Source organism: Mobula hypostoma, chromosome 23 (genome assembly GCF_963921235.1).
Source record: "Mobula hypostoma chromosome 23, sMobHyp1.1, whole genome shotgun sequence".
Lineage (NCBI taxonomy): Eukaryota > Metazoa > Chordata > Chondrichthyes > Myliobatiformes > Myliobatidae > Mobula > Mobula hypostoma.
In genome coordinates this window covers 55473875-55491864 of record NC_086119.1, presented here as the reverse complement: position 1 = coordinate 55491864, position 17990 = coordinate 55473875, and the positions used below count along the sequence as shown (strand labels likewise).

The 17990-nt window shown below is 44.5% G+C and overlaps 1 protein-coding gene across 2 annotated transcripts in view; it reads right to left on the bottom strand.

The window, feature by feature from the left end:
• The window catches only part of LOC134336934 (SWI/SNF-related matrix-associated actin-dependent regulator of chromatin subfamily B member 1), a 118700-nt gene that overhangs the window by 71681 nt on the left and 29029 nt on the right, over positions 1 to 17990 (bottom strand). For both annotated transcript variants that reach the window (XM_063031609.1, XM_063031610.1), the window contains exon 4: positions 7842 to 7979. In XM_063031609.1, the coding sequence (XP_062887679.1) occupies positions 7842 to 7979 (138 nt within the window). The remainder of the gene's footprint in view (positions 1 to 7841; positions 7980 to 17990) is intronic.

Below are 17990 nucleotides of genomic sequence, written 5' to 3'. Positions count from 1 at the left end.
GTCGTGGACCTCCAGAAGTGGTCCACAGCAGGGGTGATTGATAAGTTTGTGGCCTAAGGTAGAAGGAGATGAGTTATCAACTTCAAACTTTCTGCATCATCACTCAAAGAGTTGAACTGCACGTGCAGGTAATGAGAGCTGTATAACTCATCGCCTTCTACCATAGGGCACGAACTTATCAATCACCCCTCGTACAGCAGTGGCTATTGCGTTGTCTGTCAATCGGTTGTGTCGGTAGGCGAATTGTAGGGGGTCCAGTTTGGACGGTAGCAAGCTGCAGATGTAATCCTTGACCAGCCTCTCAAAGCATTTGCTTATTATTGAGATGAGTGCGACAGGATGCCAGTCGTTCAGGCGTGTTACCCTGGTCTTTTTTGGTACAGGGACAATGGTGAGTATAGCACGAAGCAGTCACCCAGTCTGTGTTTGTTTTATCAAACCTTCTGGTCCAACTGAACACTCACTTGCTTCTGTCTCTTTGCAGTTTTGACAAAGGACCACACACTGAGAACGTTGTCTGTTTGGCTTTCCATACAGTGATACTTCCCATCAGCGGTGGGGCAGATGCTGGAATCAATTATAAAAGATGTAATAGCGGCATATTTGGATAGCAGTGGCAGGACAGGTCCGAGTCAGCATGGATTTACGAAGGGGAAATCATGCTTGACTAATCTTTTGGAATTCTTTGAGAATGTAACTATGAAAATGGACGAGGGAAAGCCAGTGGATGTAGTGTACCTGGACTTTCAGAAAGCCTTTGATAAGGTCCCACGTAGGAAGTTAGTGTGCAAAATTAGAGCACATGGTATTGGGGGTAGGGTACTGACATGGATAGAAAATTGGTTGGCAGACAGGAAACAAAGAGTAGGGATTAATGGGTCCTTTTCAGAATGGCAGGCAGTGACTAGTGGGGTACCGTAAGGCTCGGTAATGTATATTTACAATATACATTAATGATTTAGATGAAGGGATTAAAAGTAACATTAGCAAATTTGCAGATGACACAAAGCTGGGTGGCAGTGTGAAATGTGAGGAGGATGTTATGAGAATGCAGGGTGACTTGGACAGGTTGGGTGAGTGGGCAGATGCATGGCGGATGCAATGTGGATAAATGTGAGGTTATCCACTTTGGTGGCAAGACAGGAAGGCAGATTACTATCTGAATGGTGTCAAGTTAGGAAAAGGGGAAGTACAACCAGATCTAGGTGTCCTTGTTCATCAGTCACTGAAAGTAAGCATGCAGGTACAGCAGGCAGTGAAGAAAGCTAATGGCATGTTGGCCTTCATAACAAGGGGAGTTGAGTATAGGAGCAAAGAGGCCCTTCTGCAGATGCACAGGGCCCTGGTGAGACCACACCTGGAATTTTGTATACAGTTTTGGTCTCCAAATTTGAGGAAGGACATTCTAGCTATTGAGGGAGTGCAGCATAGATTCACGAGGTTAATTCTGGGGATGGTGGGACTGTCATATGTTGAAAGATTGGAGCAACTGCGGTTGTATACACTGTAATTTAGAAGGATGAGAGGGGATCTGATTCAAACATATAAGATTATTAAGGGATTGGACACGCTAGAGGCAGGAAACATGTTCCAGATGTTGGGGGAGTCCAGAACCAGAGGCCACAGTTTTAAGAATAAGTGGTAGACAATTTAGAACGGAGTTGAGGAAAAACTTTTTCACCCAGAGAGTTGTGGATCTGTGGAATGCTCTGCCTCAGAAGGCAGTGGAGGCCAATTCTCTGGATTCTTTCAAGAAAGAGTTAGATAGAGCTCTTACAGATAGCGGAGTGAAGGGATATGGGGAGAAGGCAGGAAAAGGGTACTGATTGTGGATGATCAGCCATGATCACATTGAATGGCTCGAAGGGCTGAATGGCCTACTCCTGCACCTGTTGTCTATTGTCTGTTGACCTGCTGAGGATTTCCAGTATTTCTGATTCTTGTGCAGCCTGTTCCAACACCCCCTTTTCCTTCACAGCTGCTGCCCATGACCATGATGGAAATCCTTGTCTCATGAGGCACATGTCAGCTCCCTGATCTGCTTGAATGAATGCCAGTTGTGCATTGGATGACCCCGCCTTAAGTTGCTCTAGCCACAGAATTGAAGTTTATTGATTCATGGAGTCAATTGGTACAGAAACAAGCCTTTCCACTCATTATATCTGTGCTGACTATCAAGGACTCATAATACCATTTCATTTTTAACCCCTTCCCATTGACTCCCCCCTCATTCTACCACGTACCTGCACACTAGGGATAATTTATAGCAGTCAATTAAGCTGACAATTTGCACATTTTGAATGTGAGTGGAAACCTGCACAACTAGAGGAAAGTGGTGCTGTCATAGGGAGAGTATACAAACTCCACACAGAACACTAGGTTACGCTTGAACTTGGGTCCCTGGAGCAGGAGGGAGTAGCTCTGTTAGCTGTACCATAGTGCTGTCCCTTAACCCAAAATTAAGGTGTTTGACTCCATCCCGGAATCGGGTGTCCAGCAACTAAACATAAGCATGATACAGACTTCAAATACCCCACTTACCCCAACATCATTTTATGCTCCCCACAGGGCCATCAACACCCTTTGACTCACCTAAACATTAGTGACAACCTATAGCAGTTAGTTAACCTACCAACCTGTAAATACCAGAGGTTCTTTAGAGCCTCAAAATCTTGAGCAAGACCCACAAAATGCTGGAGGAACTCAGCAAGTCAGACAGCATCTGGAGAGGAGTAGGCCGTCAATGTTTTGGGCTGAGACCCTTCTTCAGGACTGGACACTCCTCTCCACAAAAGCTGTCTGATTTGCTGAGGTCCTCCAGCATTTTGTGCTTGTTGCTCAACCTACCAACTTGCATGTCTTTTGGAGTAAACCAAGGCACCTTGGAGTAATTGTGACTTACCTTGCTTTTAACTAACATTTTTGTCTTTTATTTTCATATCTGTTTTATTTTTATTTTATTTTCATTTTTGTACTTTTATCCCATTGTAAAGTACTTTGAACTACATCATTGGTATGAAAAGTACTCTCTGGATAAAGTTGTTAATACTTCCTTGGAGCACAGGAGACTGAAAAATAATCCCAGAAAATGGATCAGAATGGGCATAAATCGAGTGAATGCACGGAGTTTTCCCAGGGTTGGGGAATTGAGCTAGAGGGAATAGATTTATGTTGAGGGGGCAAAAATAGGAACTTGACGAGAGGTTACAGTTCATCTTTCCCCACATAAAGGGTGGTAGGTGTGTGGAACGAGCTGCTAGAGAAAGTGGTTGAGGCAGGTAAATTAACAACTTTTAAAAGACAGTTGGACAAGCACACAAATTGGAAATGGTTAGAAGGTCATGGGCCAAATGCTGGCAAATGGGACTAGCCTAGAGGGGAATCTTGGTCAGCATGGCTGGAGGGTCTCTTTCTGCGGTATGACTGTGATCCAAAGGGAACCCTTGAGAATGTGAAACCTCCACACAGCAATTTAGGTCAGGATTGCACTGGAGCAGTCAGGCACAACTCTGCCATCTGTCCTGCTGTGCCATCCTTGTTTGTTTGTTTGTTTGTTTTTTCTATCCCCTTCCCCCTCTCTCCCCTCCCCGCTCCCCCCTTCCCACTTCCCCTCTCTCTCCCTGCTCCATCTCCCCTCCCCTCTTCCCCTCTCTGCTCCCTCTCCCCTCCATCTGTCCTGTTGTGCCATCCTTGTTTGTTTGTTTTTTGTTTATTTCCCCCTCCCCTGTCCACCCCTCTCCCACCCCTTTCCCCTCCTCCTCTCCCTCACTCCCTCTCCTCCTCCTCTCTCCCCTCCCCTCTCTACCTCCCCTCCTCTCTCCCTCCCCCCTCCTCCCTTCCCACTCCCCATCCCACCTCCACTCTCCCCCACTCCTCTTCTCCAACCCAACCCTCCCCATCCTGCTCCCCCTCTCTGCCCCACCCCTCCCCCATGCCCCCCTTCCCCCCAAAAAGGGTTATGAATGAAGGACTGAAGATGTTATATTTGAATGCACACAGTACATGGAATAAAGTAGATGATCTTGTAGCGCAGTTAAAGATTGGAAGATATTACGTTGTGGGCATCAGTGAGTCATGGCTGAAAGATCATAGTTGAGAGCTTAACATTGTATTGGAAGGACAGGCAGGTCGGCAGAGGGGGTGGCGTGGCTCTGTTGGTAAAAGTGTAATTGAATCTTTTGAAAAAGGTGACTTAGGATTGGAATATGTAGAATACATGGGTAGAGTTAACAAACTGCAAGTGTAAAAAAAAACGCTGACAGGAGTTATACATAGGCCTCCAAACAGTAGCCAGGATGTGGGATATAAATTACACTGGGGGAGAAAAAGCATATAAATTTTATGATAGTCAATAGGGATTTCAATATGCAAGTAGATTGGGAAAATCAGTTTGGTGCTGGATCCCAAGATGGAATTCTTAAAATGCTTATGAGTTGGCTTTTTGAAGCAGCTAGTGATTAAGCCCACTAGGGGAAAGACAATTCTGGATTGGGTGTTGTGTAATGAAGCAGATTTGATTCAGGAGCTTAAGGTAAAAGAACCCTGGAGGTGATGAACATAATATGAAGGAATTCACTCCGAAGTTTGAGAGGGAGAAGATAAGGTCAGATATATCGGTATTACAATGGAATAAAGGAAATTACAGGGGCATGAGAGAGGAGCTGGTCAAAGTTGATTGGAAGGCAACACTATCAGGGATGTCGGCAGAACAGCAATAGCTGTAGTTTCTGGGGCAATTCGGACTTTGCAGGAGAATAGGGTTGAGAGAGCTAATAAGTCAGCCATGATGGAATGGCAGAGCAGACTCAATGGGCTGAATGGACTAATTCTGCTCCTATGTCGTATGGTAATGATGTGGGCCGAAGCTGTACTATTCCATGTTCTGTATTATAAAACACTTGCATTGCATCCACTTCTGGCTACTGTAGTTTGAGAGCAATATAAAAATCCAAAACGTCCTGCTCTATAGAGAAGAAACAAGACACTTAACAAGATAAGAGCCCATGGAATTACAGGCAAGTTACATACGTGGATAGAGCGTTGGCTGATTGGCAGGAAACAGAGAGTGGGAATAAAGGGATCCTATTCTGGTTGGCTGCCAGTTACCAGTTGTGTTCCACAGGGGTCCGTGTTGGGGCCGCTTCTTTTTACATTGTACATCAACGATTTGGATTATGGAATAGATGGCTTTGTGGCTAAGTTTGCTGACGATACAAAGATAGGTGGAGAGGCCGGTAGTGCTGAGGAAACGGAGAGTCTGCAGAGAGACTTGGATAGATTGGAAGAATGGGCAGAGAAGTGGCAAATGAAGTACAATGTTGGAAAGTGTATGATTATGCACTTTGGCAGAAAAAATAAATGGGCAGACTATTATTTAAATAGGGAAAGAATTCAAAGTTCTGAGACGCAACGGGACTTGGGAGTCCTCGTACAGGATACCCTTAAAGTTAACCTCCAGGTTGAGTCAGTAGTGAAGAAGGCGAATGCAATGTTGGCATTCATTTCTGGAGGAATAGAGTATAGGAGCAGGGATGTGATGTTGAGGCTCTATAAGGCGCTGGTGAGACCTCACTTGGAGTACTGTGGGCAGTTTTGGTCTCCTTATTTAAGAAAGGATGTGCTGACGTTGGAGAGGGTACAGAGAAGATTCACTAGAATGATTCCAGGAATGAGAGGGTTAACATATGAGGAACGTTTGTCCGCTCTTAGACTGTATTCCTTGGAGTTTAGAAGAATGAGGGGAGACCTCATAGAAACATTTCGAATGTTGAAAGGCATGGACAGAGTGGATGTGGCAAAGTTGTTTCCCATGATGGGGGAGTCTAGTACGAGAGAGCACGACTTAAGGATTGAAGGGCGCCCATTCAGAACAGAAATGCGAAGAAATTTTTTTAGTCAGAGGGTGGTGAATCTATGGAATTTGTTGCCACGGGCAGCAGTGGAGGTCAAGTCATTGGGTGTATTTAAGGCAGAGATTGATAGGTATCTGAGTAGCCAGGGCATCAAAGGTTATGGTGAGAAGGCGGGGGAGTGGGACTAAATGGGAGAATGGATCAGCTCATGATAAAATGGCAGAGCAGACTCCATGGGCTGAATGGCCGACTTCTGCTCCTTTGTCTTATGGTCTTATGGAAATGCTGGTGGATGCTCTGAGGCAATGCCTATGCACACAAAACAGGAGTTAAAATTTCCTGTGATTGTGTATTGGCAGCATTTTTTCTCAGTTCCTCCGCCTCCACTCTCAGGATGAGGCCTTTCATTCTTAAATGAAGGAGAAGTCCTCCTTTTTCAAAGGAAAGGGCTTCCCTTCCTCCACCATCAATGCTGCCTCAACCGCATCTCTTCTATTTCACGCATGTCTGCTCTTACCCCATCCTCCCGCCACCCTACCAAGGATAGGGCTCCTCTTGTCCTCACCTACCACCCCACTAGCCTCCATGTCCAGCACATATTTCTCTGGAACTTCCGCCATCTCCAACGGGATCCCACCACCAAACACATCTTTCCCTCCCCCTAACTTTCTGCTTTCCACGGGGATCACTCCCTACACGACTCCCTTGTCCATTTGACTCCCCCACTGATCTCCCTCCTGGCACTTATCCTTGCAAGTGGAACAAATGCTACACTTCCCCTTACACCTCCTCCCTTACAACCATTCAGGGCCCTAAACAGTCCGCCCAGGTTATGCGATATTTCACCTGTGAGTCTGTTGAGGTCATATACCGTGTTTGGTGTCCCCGATGTGGCCTCTTGTATGTCAGCAAGACCCAACGTACATTGGGAGACCGTTTTGCCAAGCACCTACACTCCATCCACCAGAAAAAGTGGGATCTCCCAGTGGCCACACATTTTAATTTCACTTCCCATTTCCATTCTGATATGTCAATCCACAGTCTCCTCTATTGTTGCGATGAGGCCACACTCAGGTTGGAGGAACAACACCGTATATTCTTTCTGGGTAGCCTCCAACCTGATGGCACGAGCATGGATTTCTTGAACTTCCGGTAATGCTTCCCCCTAACCACCAATCCACCTCTCCTTCACCATTCCCATCCTATTTTCCGTCTCTCACCTTATCTCCTTGTCTGCCTATCACCTCCCTCTGGTGCTCCTCCCCCCTTTTTTTACTTCCACGGCCTTCTGTTCTCTCCTATCAGACTGCCCCTTCTCCAGCCCTTTATCTCTTTCACCAATCAACTTCCCAGTTCTTCATCTCTCCCCCTCTCGGTTTCACCCATCACCTTGTGTTTCTCCTTCCCCTCCTCCACTTTTTAAATCTAGTGCTCATCATTTTTTCTCCAGTCCTATTGAAGGGTCTCGAACCGAAAAATTGTCTGTACCCTTTTCCAAAGATGCTGCCGGGCCTGCTGAGTTCCTCCAGCATTTTGTGTGTGTTGCATCCATTGTCCAAACTGAGGCCTCAGCACTGATCCCTGTGGCACGCAATTTACCCACCAAAAATAAGCCCATTTATGCTGGCTCTGTACCCTGTTACTCAGCTCAACCTTTGCTCTGTGTCTTGTTACTCCTCGATAAGTTTTTTTCCCTTATTTTGCACTATAACCTTCCATGTGGTCATCTCAATCTGGATATCCAAGTGTAACACTTCCATTGGTTCCCCTTCATCTACGGCAAATATTCAGACCATTCTAATAAAGTTAGTCAGACATAATTTCCCTGTTGACTTGCTCTAATTACTTAGAATTTGTCTGAGTTCTCTAACATTACATCTTTAATAAGAGCTTATTTCTATGTAATGCTCTAAGTAACAGCATCACCTGTCAAGCCAGGTCAGAGTAGGCATGGCTTGGTTCTTCTGGACAAATTTCACTGATACTCACCAGAGAGGGAATGTCCTCTTCTTATCCCGGCTCATTCGGTTTCGATTGATAGTTGTGGAACACGGTACTGCGTCCAGATGATGTGAGCTGTTGGGCAGGGTGGGCACCCACTGGCTGTTGCGTTTTGCCTTTTGCTCTCTGCACGTACATAAAGTGGAGAATTCCCATTACACAACAGAGAACACAATTCACATGATTTTCTCATGTTTAAGGGCGAATTATTTATGCAAGAACCCTATTAATCAACACTAAGCACTATTAATCCTACTGGATATGACAGGAAAAATTAAACCCAGCAAGAAAGTATAAAGCATGGCAGTCACCCCATATAAACCTTGTCAGCATTACCCTCTAATAATCATACAAATTGGTAGCTGGCAACATTTGTTCTAACAGATGGAAAAACAGTTACTGTTAATTCACTTTAATTCTGCCAGTTTATAAAAACTAATCATTGACCTTTCTGCTTACCACCCACCGTTAGTATGACCTGTTTGTAAACTGTAAGGCAGTATTAGATATCAGCAAGACCAAAGATGACTGATTGGTCAGCGTTCACTGCATTGGATTGGGGGAGATAAAGCTTCTAAGACAGATGATAAGTAGTATATTGGAACAGTGTTAAAACAGAGAGTCTAGGAAATAAGTGATGTTTGTAGGTGCATGGCAACAATACTGTGCAATGTTCAAGACAGTATATGAGAGTGGTAAGCCTGAAATATACTGTATCAAAATTAGATATAAACAGAACATGAGGTAGGTGGTGGGTTAATGTGCGCTTGTATCACAGAGGGGCAGAATCAGTATCAGGTTTATTAGGTTTAGGTTTAGGGTTGCATGTGTCGTGAAATTTGTTAACTTATTAGATAATAAAAGAATTGAGATACAATGTAGTTCAATGTGTGAATAGATAACTTGCTTCCATTCTAGTTCTGTGGGTTCTGAAGTGACTGATGAAGTGAATGTGGGAAGAGGTAATCGACAGGTAGGGCAGGAGGTCCTCAACAATACAGGTTCCTCTTATCTGGGTTTCTACGTGCTCAATGACATTCCAAATCTTTGTGCTGACAGTTCGTAGATTCCCAGGAATCTATGAAGTTGTTTAATCTTTTTAAGGAAATTTAAAGAATCTCTTTGAATGTTCCCCTCTGTCCGTCTAGTAGTCTTTTGCTGCCAGTATTCTCTTCCCTTATCAGCTTGGTGCAGAGTGCCTGTTTCAGAAGTCTGTTGTCAAATGCAAGGAGGATACTCTCTGCCATAACAAGTTGAGTATAATGAAGGTCTCAATCCTGGGATGAGGACTTCAGTTTGCTTATCCTACCAACGGATTTGGAGGATTTTGATGAGACTACATTGATGGTATGGGGAGAAGAGTTTTAAAAAGTAGCGTTTTGCGGGGCTCAGCGCATTAGTGGCGGACCGATTGATTCGCGATTCATTAGCAGGAGCAAATAAAAGTAAAGCAGGGTCAAAGCAGAGCGGCCATTGTGTAAGTTGACCAGTGTAGGAGTGGGAACTTGAGGCTTTGGCTCAAGAGGCATCAGCAAGCAGGCACAGGTAAGTAGCAGATAAGGCTTTTGTAGTGATTTAATAAACAGTCACTAAATTACAGCTAATTAAATAAAGTAGGGAGGATGCAGGATCAGGTGATGTGCTGAAGCTGCATAATGTGGGAGCTGGTGGACCTCAGAGTAGTTCCTGGTGACCACATCTGCAGCAAGTGTTGGCTGCTTGAGGAACTCAGGCTCAAAGTTGATGGCCTGGAATCTGAGCTTCAAACACTGTGGCACATCAGGGAGGGGGAGAGTCACCTGGATTCTCTGTTTCAAGAGGTAATCACATCCATTGGCTTACCTGCCCCAAATTCAGTCTGCGGTCAGGGACAAGGGGGTGTGACTGCAAGTGAGGCGGGTAGTGGGATTCAAGAGACAGTGCTGGAGAAGCCTCTGTCACTGAGCTTGTCTAACAGGTCTGAGATTCTTGTTCCCCGTCTTCATAGTCACAGTCATACTTTATTGATCCCAGGGGAAATTGGTTTTCGTTACAGTTGCACCATGAATAATAAATGGTAATAGAACCATAAGTAGTTAAATAGTAATATGTAAATTATGCCAGTAAATTATGAAATAAATCCAGGACCAGCCTATCGGCTCAGGGTGTCTGACCCTCCAAGGGAGGAGTTGTAAAGTTTGATGGCCACAGGCAGGAATGACTTCCTATGACGCTCTGTGTTGCATCTCAGTGGAATGAGTCTCTGGCTGAATGTACTCCTGTGCCCACCCAGTACATTATGTAGTGGATGGGGGACATTGTCCAAGATGGCATGCAACTTAGACAGCATCCTCTTTTCAGACACCACCGTGAGAGAGTCCAGTTCCATCCCCACAACATCACTGGCCTTACGAATGAGTTTGTTGATTCTGTTGGTGTCTGCTACCCTCAGCCTACTGCCCCAGCACACAACAGCAAACATGATAGCACTGGCCACCACAGACTCGTAGAACATCCTCAGCATGACTCTTGATGAGAGTGGAGACTGTAGGAAGCATGAGCAACCCAACTGTAGCACTGTAGTTCAGGGAGCCATTCAAGGGGGTGGGGGGAGAAGACAAATGTAGTGGTAATTGGGGATAGTATAGTCAGGTGAATAAACAAACTTCTCTGTCACGAGGATAGAGCGTCCCGAAGGCTGTGTTGCCTGCCTGGTGCCTGGCTTCGGGAAATCTTATCTGACCTGCAGAAGAATTTAGAGACATAGAAGCGAAGAAAACCTACAACACAATACAGGCCCTTCAGCCCACAATGCTGTGCCAAACATGTACTTACTTTAGAAATTACCTAGGGTTACCCACAGCCCTCTATTTTTCTAAGTTCCATGTACCTATCTAAGAGTCTCTTAAAACACCCTATTGTATCTGCCTCCACCACCGTCGCCAGCAGCCCATTCCATGCACTCACCACTGCATAAAAAACGTACCCCTGACAACACCTCTGTACCTACTTCCAAGCATCTTAAAACTGTGCCCTCTCATGTTGGCCATTTCAGCCCTGGGAAAAAGCTTCTGACTATACACATGATCTCTGCCTCTCATCATCTTATACATCTCTATCAGGTCACCTCTCATCCTCTGTCGCTCCCAGGAGAAAAGGCCAATTTCACTCAACCTATTCTCATAAGGTATGCTCCTCAATCCAGGCAACATCCTTGTAAATCTCAACTGCACCCTTTCTACAGTCTCCACATCCTTCCTTCAGTGAGGTGACCAGAAATGAGCACAGTACTCCAAGTGAGCTCGTACCAGGGTCCAGGGAAGGAGGAGGAGAAGATGGTGGCATGACGCAGCGCGTGCGGCCTCTCCGGTGATGAATATCTGTTTGTCAAGTAGGATGCCGTGCACAATCCTGATTTGATGGAGGCAGACGTGAGAGCACGGAGGAACATCTGGTAAAACTTCGGAAATGCCTGTTTCGCTGCCGCCGCTACTGTATGATCCAAAATCTCCGGAGGGGAAGGCCGCGAATCCTCGGCTTTGCTTGTTGCTTGGCGGCCGGGGCAGGGTCGAAGGGCTTGGCAGAGATGGTGCTCGATGCTCGGTGTCGGAGGGCTGGTTGGAGGCTCAAAGTTTTCGGACGGACTCAGAGTCGGACTGTGGTCGGGTGCTTCCAGGATGCTGCATCGCAAGTTTGCGGCACTGGAAGCTCACGGTAGGGAGTTTCTCCCTTCTACCGTCTGCGTGAGATGTTGGGGCTATCGGAACTTTGAAACTTTTTTTTTACCGTGCCCATGGTCTGCTCTTACAGTATTGTTTTGCACTGTTGTAACTATATGTTATAATTATGTGGTTTTTGTCAGCTTTCGTCTTGGTCTGTCTTGTGTTTCTGTGATATCATACTGGAGGAGCATTGTATCATTTTTTAATGCATGCATTTCTAAATGACAATAAATGAGGACAAAGTGTTCCCATAATCTGTAGCTGTAACATTAGCTCTTGGCTCTTGAACTCAATCCCACTGTCAACCTGAGCAGCAGCTTTGAGTGTCCCAAAGATCCCTCTGATCCTCCACACTGCCAAGAGTCTTACCATTAATACCATATTCTGCCATCGTATTTGACCTACCAAAATGAACCACCTCACACTTATCTTAGTTGAACTCCATCTGCCACTTCTCAGCCCAGTTTAGCATCCTATCGATGTCCCGCTGTAACATCTGACAGCCCTCCATACTATCCACAACACCCCCAACCTTTGTGTCATCAGTAAATTTACTAACCCATCCCTCCACTTCCTCATCCAGGTCATCTATAAAAATCATGAAGAGAAGGGGTCCTAAAACAGATCCCTGAGGCACACCACTGGTCACCGACCTCCATGCAGAATATAATCTGTCTACCACCACTTTTGTGGACAAGCCAATTCTGGATTCACAAAGCAAGGTCCTCTTGAATCCCATGCCTCCTTACATTCTCAATAAGCCTTTCATGGGGTACCTTATCAAATGTAGCTGAAATCCATATACACTACATCTACTGCTCTACTTTCATCAATATGTTCAGTCACATCCTTAAAAAATTCAATTAGGCTCATAATGCACCACGTGCCTTTGACAAAGCTATGCTGACTATTCCTAATCATATTATGCCTCTCCAAATGTTCATCAATCCTGCCTCTAAGGATCTTCTCCATCAACTTACCAACCACTGAGACTCACTGGTATATAATTTCCTAGGCTACCTCTACTCCCTTTCTTGAATAAGGGAACAACATCCACAACCCTCCAATCCTCCAGAACCTCTCCTGTCCCCATTGATCATTGCCAGAGGCACAGCAATGTCCTCCCTTGCCTCCCACAGTAGCCTGGTGTATATTCTGTCCAGTCCCGGTGACTTATCCAACTTGATGCTTTTCAAAAGCTCCAGCACATCCTCTTTTTGAATGTCTATATGCGCATGCTTTTCAGTCTGCTTTAAGTCATCCCTACAATCGACAAGGTCCTTTTCCATAGTGAATACTGAAGCAAAGTATTCATTAAGTACCTCCACTATCTCCTCAGGATGCATACACACTTTTCCACAGTCACACTTGATTTTCTCACGTCTTATCCTCTTGCTCTTCACCTACTTGTAAAATGCCTCGGAATTTTCCTTAATCCTGCTCGCCAAGGCCTTCTCATGGCCCCTTCTGGCTCTCCTTATTTCATTCTTAAGCTCCTTTCTGCTAGCCTTATAATCTTCTAGATCTCTATCATTACCTTTTGTAAGCTTTTCTTTTTTTCCAGACTAGATTTTCAACAGCCTTTGTACGCCATGGTTCCTGTACCCTACCATCTTTTCCCTGTCTCATTGGAAAGTACCTGTGCAGAACACCACGCAAGTATCCTCTGAATATTTGCCACATTTCTTTTTTTTCATATAATTTTTATTGAGTTTTCAAAGTGAATACATGAGAAAATAATATCTATCCTCCCCCCCCCGATATATACTCCTACCTAAAGAGAAAAGAACCGCCTGAATATTGGAAGATTTGCACATGCTCCATGGGATTAAAAATAAATTTAATATATATTTGTTACTTTCCCCAAGGAACCAAGATCTTCATCATCGGAGCTGTAAATAAGGACTCCAAATATTCAGAAATGTTTCATATTTATCTCTTAAAATCTAAAACATTACTTAGCTTCTCAAATCTCATAGTTCCCTGGGGAATCTCTTTGAACTTCACCATGTTGCTATGTGTTTCCCTCCCAATCATCCAGGCAAAAAGAAAAAAAAGATAGATAAGATACAAAAAAAGAAAAAACAAAATACCCCCCACTAATGTTGTAAATGAAAAGATACACAACACTACCCCCCTCCATTGTGCGGGTCATGGCTATTGCCACGCTTGCACACATGAATAACATAGCGATTGGTCAGTGTTTCTTCCAGCTCCCCCGTAACAAAAAATTGTATATATATAAAAAAAATTAATGTCATTATTCCCAGCTAATATTCCTCAAATTTTAACCTTTCTTCCCCTCCCTCATATAATTAATAATATATTTATATATTCATCTGCCTAAAAATCCAACAGGCCTAATCCTTGATCCAGTCTTCATCTTCAATCCATCTCGCTCCCCTGGGTTTGTTCTTGTATCTGGTGAATACTCAAAGAATCTCGCACAAACTCCTCCGCTTTCCGGTAATCATCATTGTCAAAAAATCTTTTTTCTCCACCAGGCAAAAAAATCTTCAAGGTTGCAGGATAACGCAATATAAATTGATAACCGTGATCCCATAGGGCTTTTTTCACTGGATTAAATTTCTTCCTTCTCTTCAAAAGTTCATAACTTATGTCAGGGTAGAAAAAAATTTTCTTCCCTTCTATCATCAGTGGCCCTTTTCTCTTCTTGGCAGCTTGGGCAGCCGCCTGTAGAATCCTTTCTTTGTCTTGAAGTCTTAAGAATTTTATTAAAATTGATCGTGGATATTGGTCATCTTGTGGTTTTGGTCTTAGAGCTCCATGTACCCGCTCAATTTCAATTGATCGGTCTTCCTCTTTCATTTGCAAGGTTTACGGGATCCATCTTTGAAAAAATTCTATTGGATTATCTCCCTCTATACCATCTTTAAGACCAACAATTTTAATATTATTACGTCTACTAAAATTTTCCAACACGTCCACTTTCTCCAAGAGTCGATTTCTTTCCGTGTTCCAGACAAGCACATCATTTTCTGTTTTTTCCAGTCTATCGTTAATATGCTCCATGGTTCTTTCCATCTTCTGAAGTTTCTTATCCATTTTATCCTGTCTTTTCATAGCTTTATCATAGCACATCTTCACATCCCTAAGCTCTGTTCTTAATTTTCTTAGTTCAGCCGTTAATTGCAATAAAGCTTCTCTTATGTCTCCGTCATCTCCTTTACTTCCAGTCTCTTCCAGTTCTTCCTCCTCTTCTTCATCTGTATTCTCCGCGATATCCAATTCTGACTCTGAGTCACTTTCAGTTGCAGTGGCCGTCGGTTCTTGTAGTTTGTGTTGTGTCAGTTTGCGCATGCGTACTTCTTTGCGCATGCGCAATTCCGGTATCTTCTTCCGAGAGACCGCTACCGCCGCCATTGCTCCCTGTTCTTCTACGCCAGAGATAAAATACGTCTCCTCCGAAGGAGATCCAACCTGAATCCGAGGCTCCATCGCTGCAGTAGGCCCTTTTTTCTTCCCATCTGGCGGCGACTTCACAACAACAGACTTCTTCTGTTGCAGTTTACGAGGCATATTGTAGAGTAGTCTTACGAAGTTTATAAGTAGTTTTCCGAAAGTATTTATTAACTTTACTTTGTTTAAACGGTACTTTGCTGATTTTTTATGGGAGAGCTGGATTTACACGTCTCAATCCCACGTCATCACGTGACGCCCCCCCATTTGCCACACTTCTGTCATACATTTCCCTGAGAACATCTGCTCCCAATTTATACTTCAAAGTTCCTGTCTGAAAGCTTCAAATTTCCCCTTACTCCATTTAAACATTTTACTAACTTGATGCTACTATCCCTCTCCAATGCTGTGGTAAAGGAGATAGAATTGGGATCACTATCTCCAAAATGCTCTCCTACTGAAAGACCTAACACCTGACCAGGTTCATTTCCCAATACCAGATCAATTACAGCCTCTACTCTTGTAGGGTTATCTACATACTGTGTCAGGAAACCCTCTTGAACACACCTAACAAAATCCACCCCATCTAAACCCCTTGCTCTAGGGAGATGCCAATCAATATTGCGGAAATTAAAATCTCCCATCACAACAACCCTGTTATTATTGCACCATTCCATAATCTGCCTCCCTATTTGCTCTTCGATGTCCCTGTTACTATCGGGTGTCTATAAAAAACACTCAGTAGAGTTATTGGCCCCTTCTTGTTTCTAACTTCCACCCACATAAATTCAGTTGACAATCCCTCCATGACTTCCTCCTTTTCTGTAGCTGTGACAGTATCTCTGATCAGCAGTGCCACACACCCACCTCTTTTGCTCCCCTCCCTGTCCTTTCTGAAACATCTGAAGCCTGACACTCTAAGTAGCCATTCCTGTCTCAGAGCCATCAAATTCTCTGTAATCGCCACAACATCATAGCTCCAAGTACTGATCCTCGCTCTAAGCTCATTCACTTTGTTCATGATAATCCTTGAACTAAAATAGACGCATCTCAAACCATCAGTCTGAGCGCATCCCTCCTCTATCAACTGCCTATCCTCCTTCTCACACTGCCTACAAGCTTTCCCTATTTGTGAGCCAACTGCTCCTTCCTCCATTTTTTCAATTCGGTTCCCACCCCACAGCAAATCTAGTTTAAACTCTCCCCAATAGCCTTAGCAAACCTCCCTGCCAGGATATTGGTTCACCTCAGATTCAAGTGCAACCCATCCTCATTGTTCAGGTCACGCCTGCCCCAAAAGAGGTCCCACTGATCCAGAAATCTGAATCCCTACCCCCTGCTCCAATCTCTCAGCCATGCATTTATCCTCCACCTCCTCTATTCCTATATTCACTGTCGCTGGGCACAGGCAGGAATCCTGAGATTACTACCCTTGTGGTCCTGCTTCTTAGCTTCTTTCCTAACTCCCTGTAGTCTGTTTTCAGGACCTCCTCCTTTTTCCTACTGTGAGAGGACCCAGGGGTGCCCCTATTAACTGTTTGAAGAGAGAGAGAGAGGAGAGAGGGAGAGAGAGAGAGAGAGAGAGAGAGAGAGAGAGACAGACAGACAGACAGACAGACAGACAGACAGACACACGAAGATCAACAGTTGGACTGTCACTTTAAGGCATTGGAAGTAACTTTGGATTTTTACTGAGTTTGGAGTTGGAGACAGCACCGAGCAGCTCAAAAGTTGCTATGGACCGAAGGCAGTGTTATTTAATGGATATTCGATGTTATGATTTTCAGCAGATTATTGATGTTACTTTCAAGGACTTGTTGCCTGCTTGTGCATTTCTTCAGAGACAGAGGAAGGAGGGTCTCTTTGAATGACAGGTGATGCTCAGCCTGCTGAGATAAATGGGAGGTCAGATGATACAGACCTCAGACACATGATCTGAACACTGCATGAGCATTGTTGTGCCTGCAGAGAAAGTGGGTTTTGGAGGATCGAACAGGCGGATCGATCTAAAGTGCTATTCCAGCGGTGAAGAAGGGGTTGACTGGTGGGGAGCTGTCTATGTGTCCACCCTCGCCTGGGTGATAGCTCCACCACAGAAAACCGGTCCCCCGGTTAAAGTCACAGTCGGTGACTTGTAAAGGATTTCAGAGGACGACGAGATGATCAACAGCATCAGCTCACCTGAGGACTCAACTCACACACTCTCTCTCCATCACTACTCAACTAAATACCAGGAACTGAACTGAACTGAACTTTACTCAACATCGTAAGACTGTATCTTTTTACCCCTAGACTTAAAGAAGCTTGGTTTTCATACACATATATTCCACACTTACTTTTATATATAATCATTGCTAACCTGTTTGATTTATTTACATTTATATTTACTGTATTGCGTAGTTAATAAATATTATTAGTTTATAGCAATACTGGACTCCAAAGTGGTTTCTATTTCTGCTGGTTTCTTTATCCCCGTCACAGGGTACGTGACACTACCTATGTCATTGGTACCAAAATGTACCATAACCTCTGGCTGTTCACCTTCCCAGTTCAGGATATCATGGACACGATCAGAAACATCCTGGACCTGGAACCTGGGAGGCCAACTATCGTCCATGTTTCTTTTCTGCATCCACAGAATCGCCTGTCTGACCCCATAAATATAGAATCCCCTGACACCACTGCCATCCAGTATCTGACTCTTGCCCTTCCCTCTCCTGACTGTTACCCACTTTTCTGTGTCCCGAGGCTCCAGTGTGACTTCTTGCCTATAGCTCCTCTCTATCACCTCCTCACTTTCCCTGACCGATGAAGGTCATCGAGTTGCATCTCCAGTTTCCTAACCCAGTCCCTAAGGAGCTGCAGCTCAACACACTCGGCGCAGATGTGGCCGTCTGCAAAGCTGGGAGTCTCCCAGATATCCCACATCCGACACCCAGTACAGTACACCGGTCTCGTAGACATACTTTCCTATTTCTATACTTCACCAGTAACTTACCGTGCTTCGACCCATTAT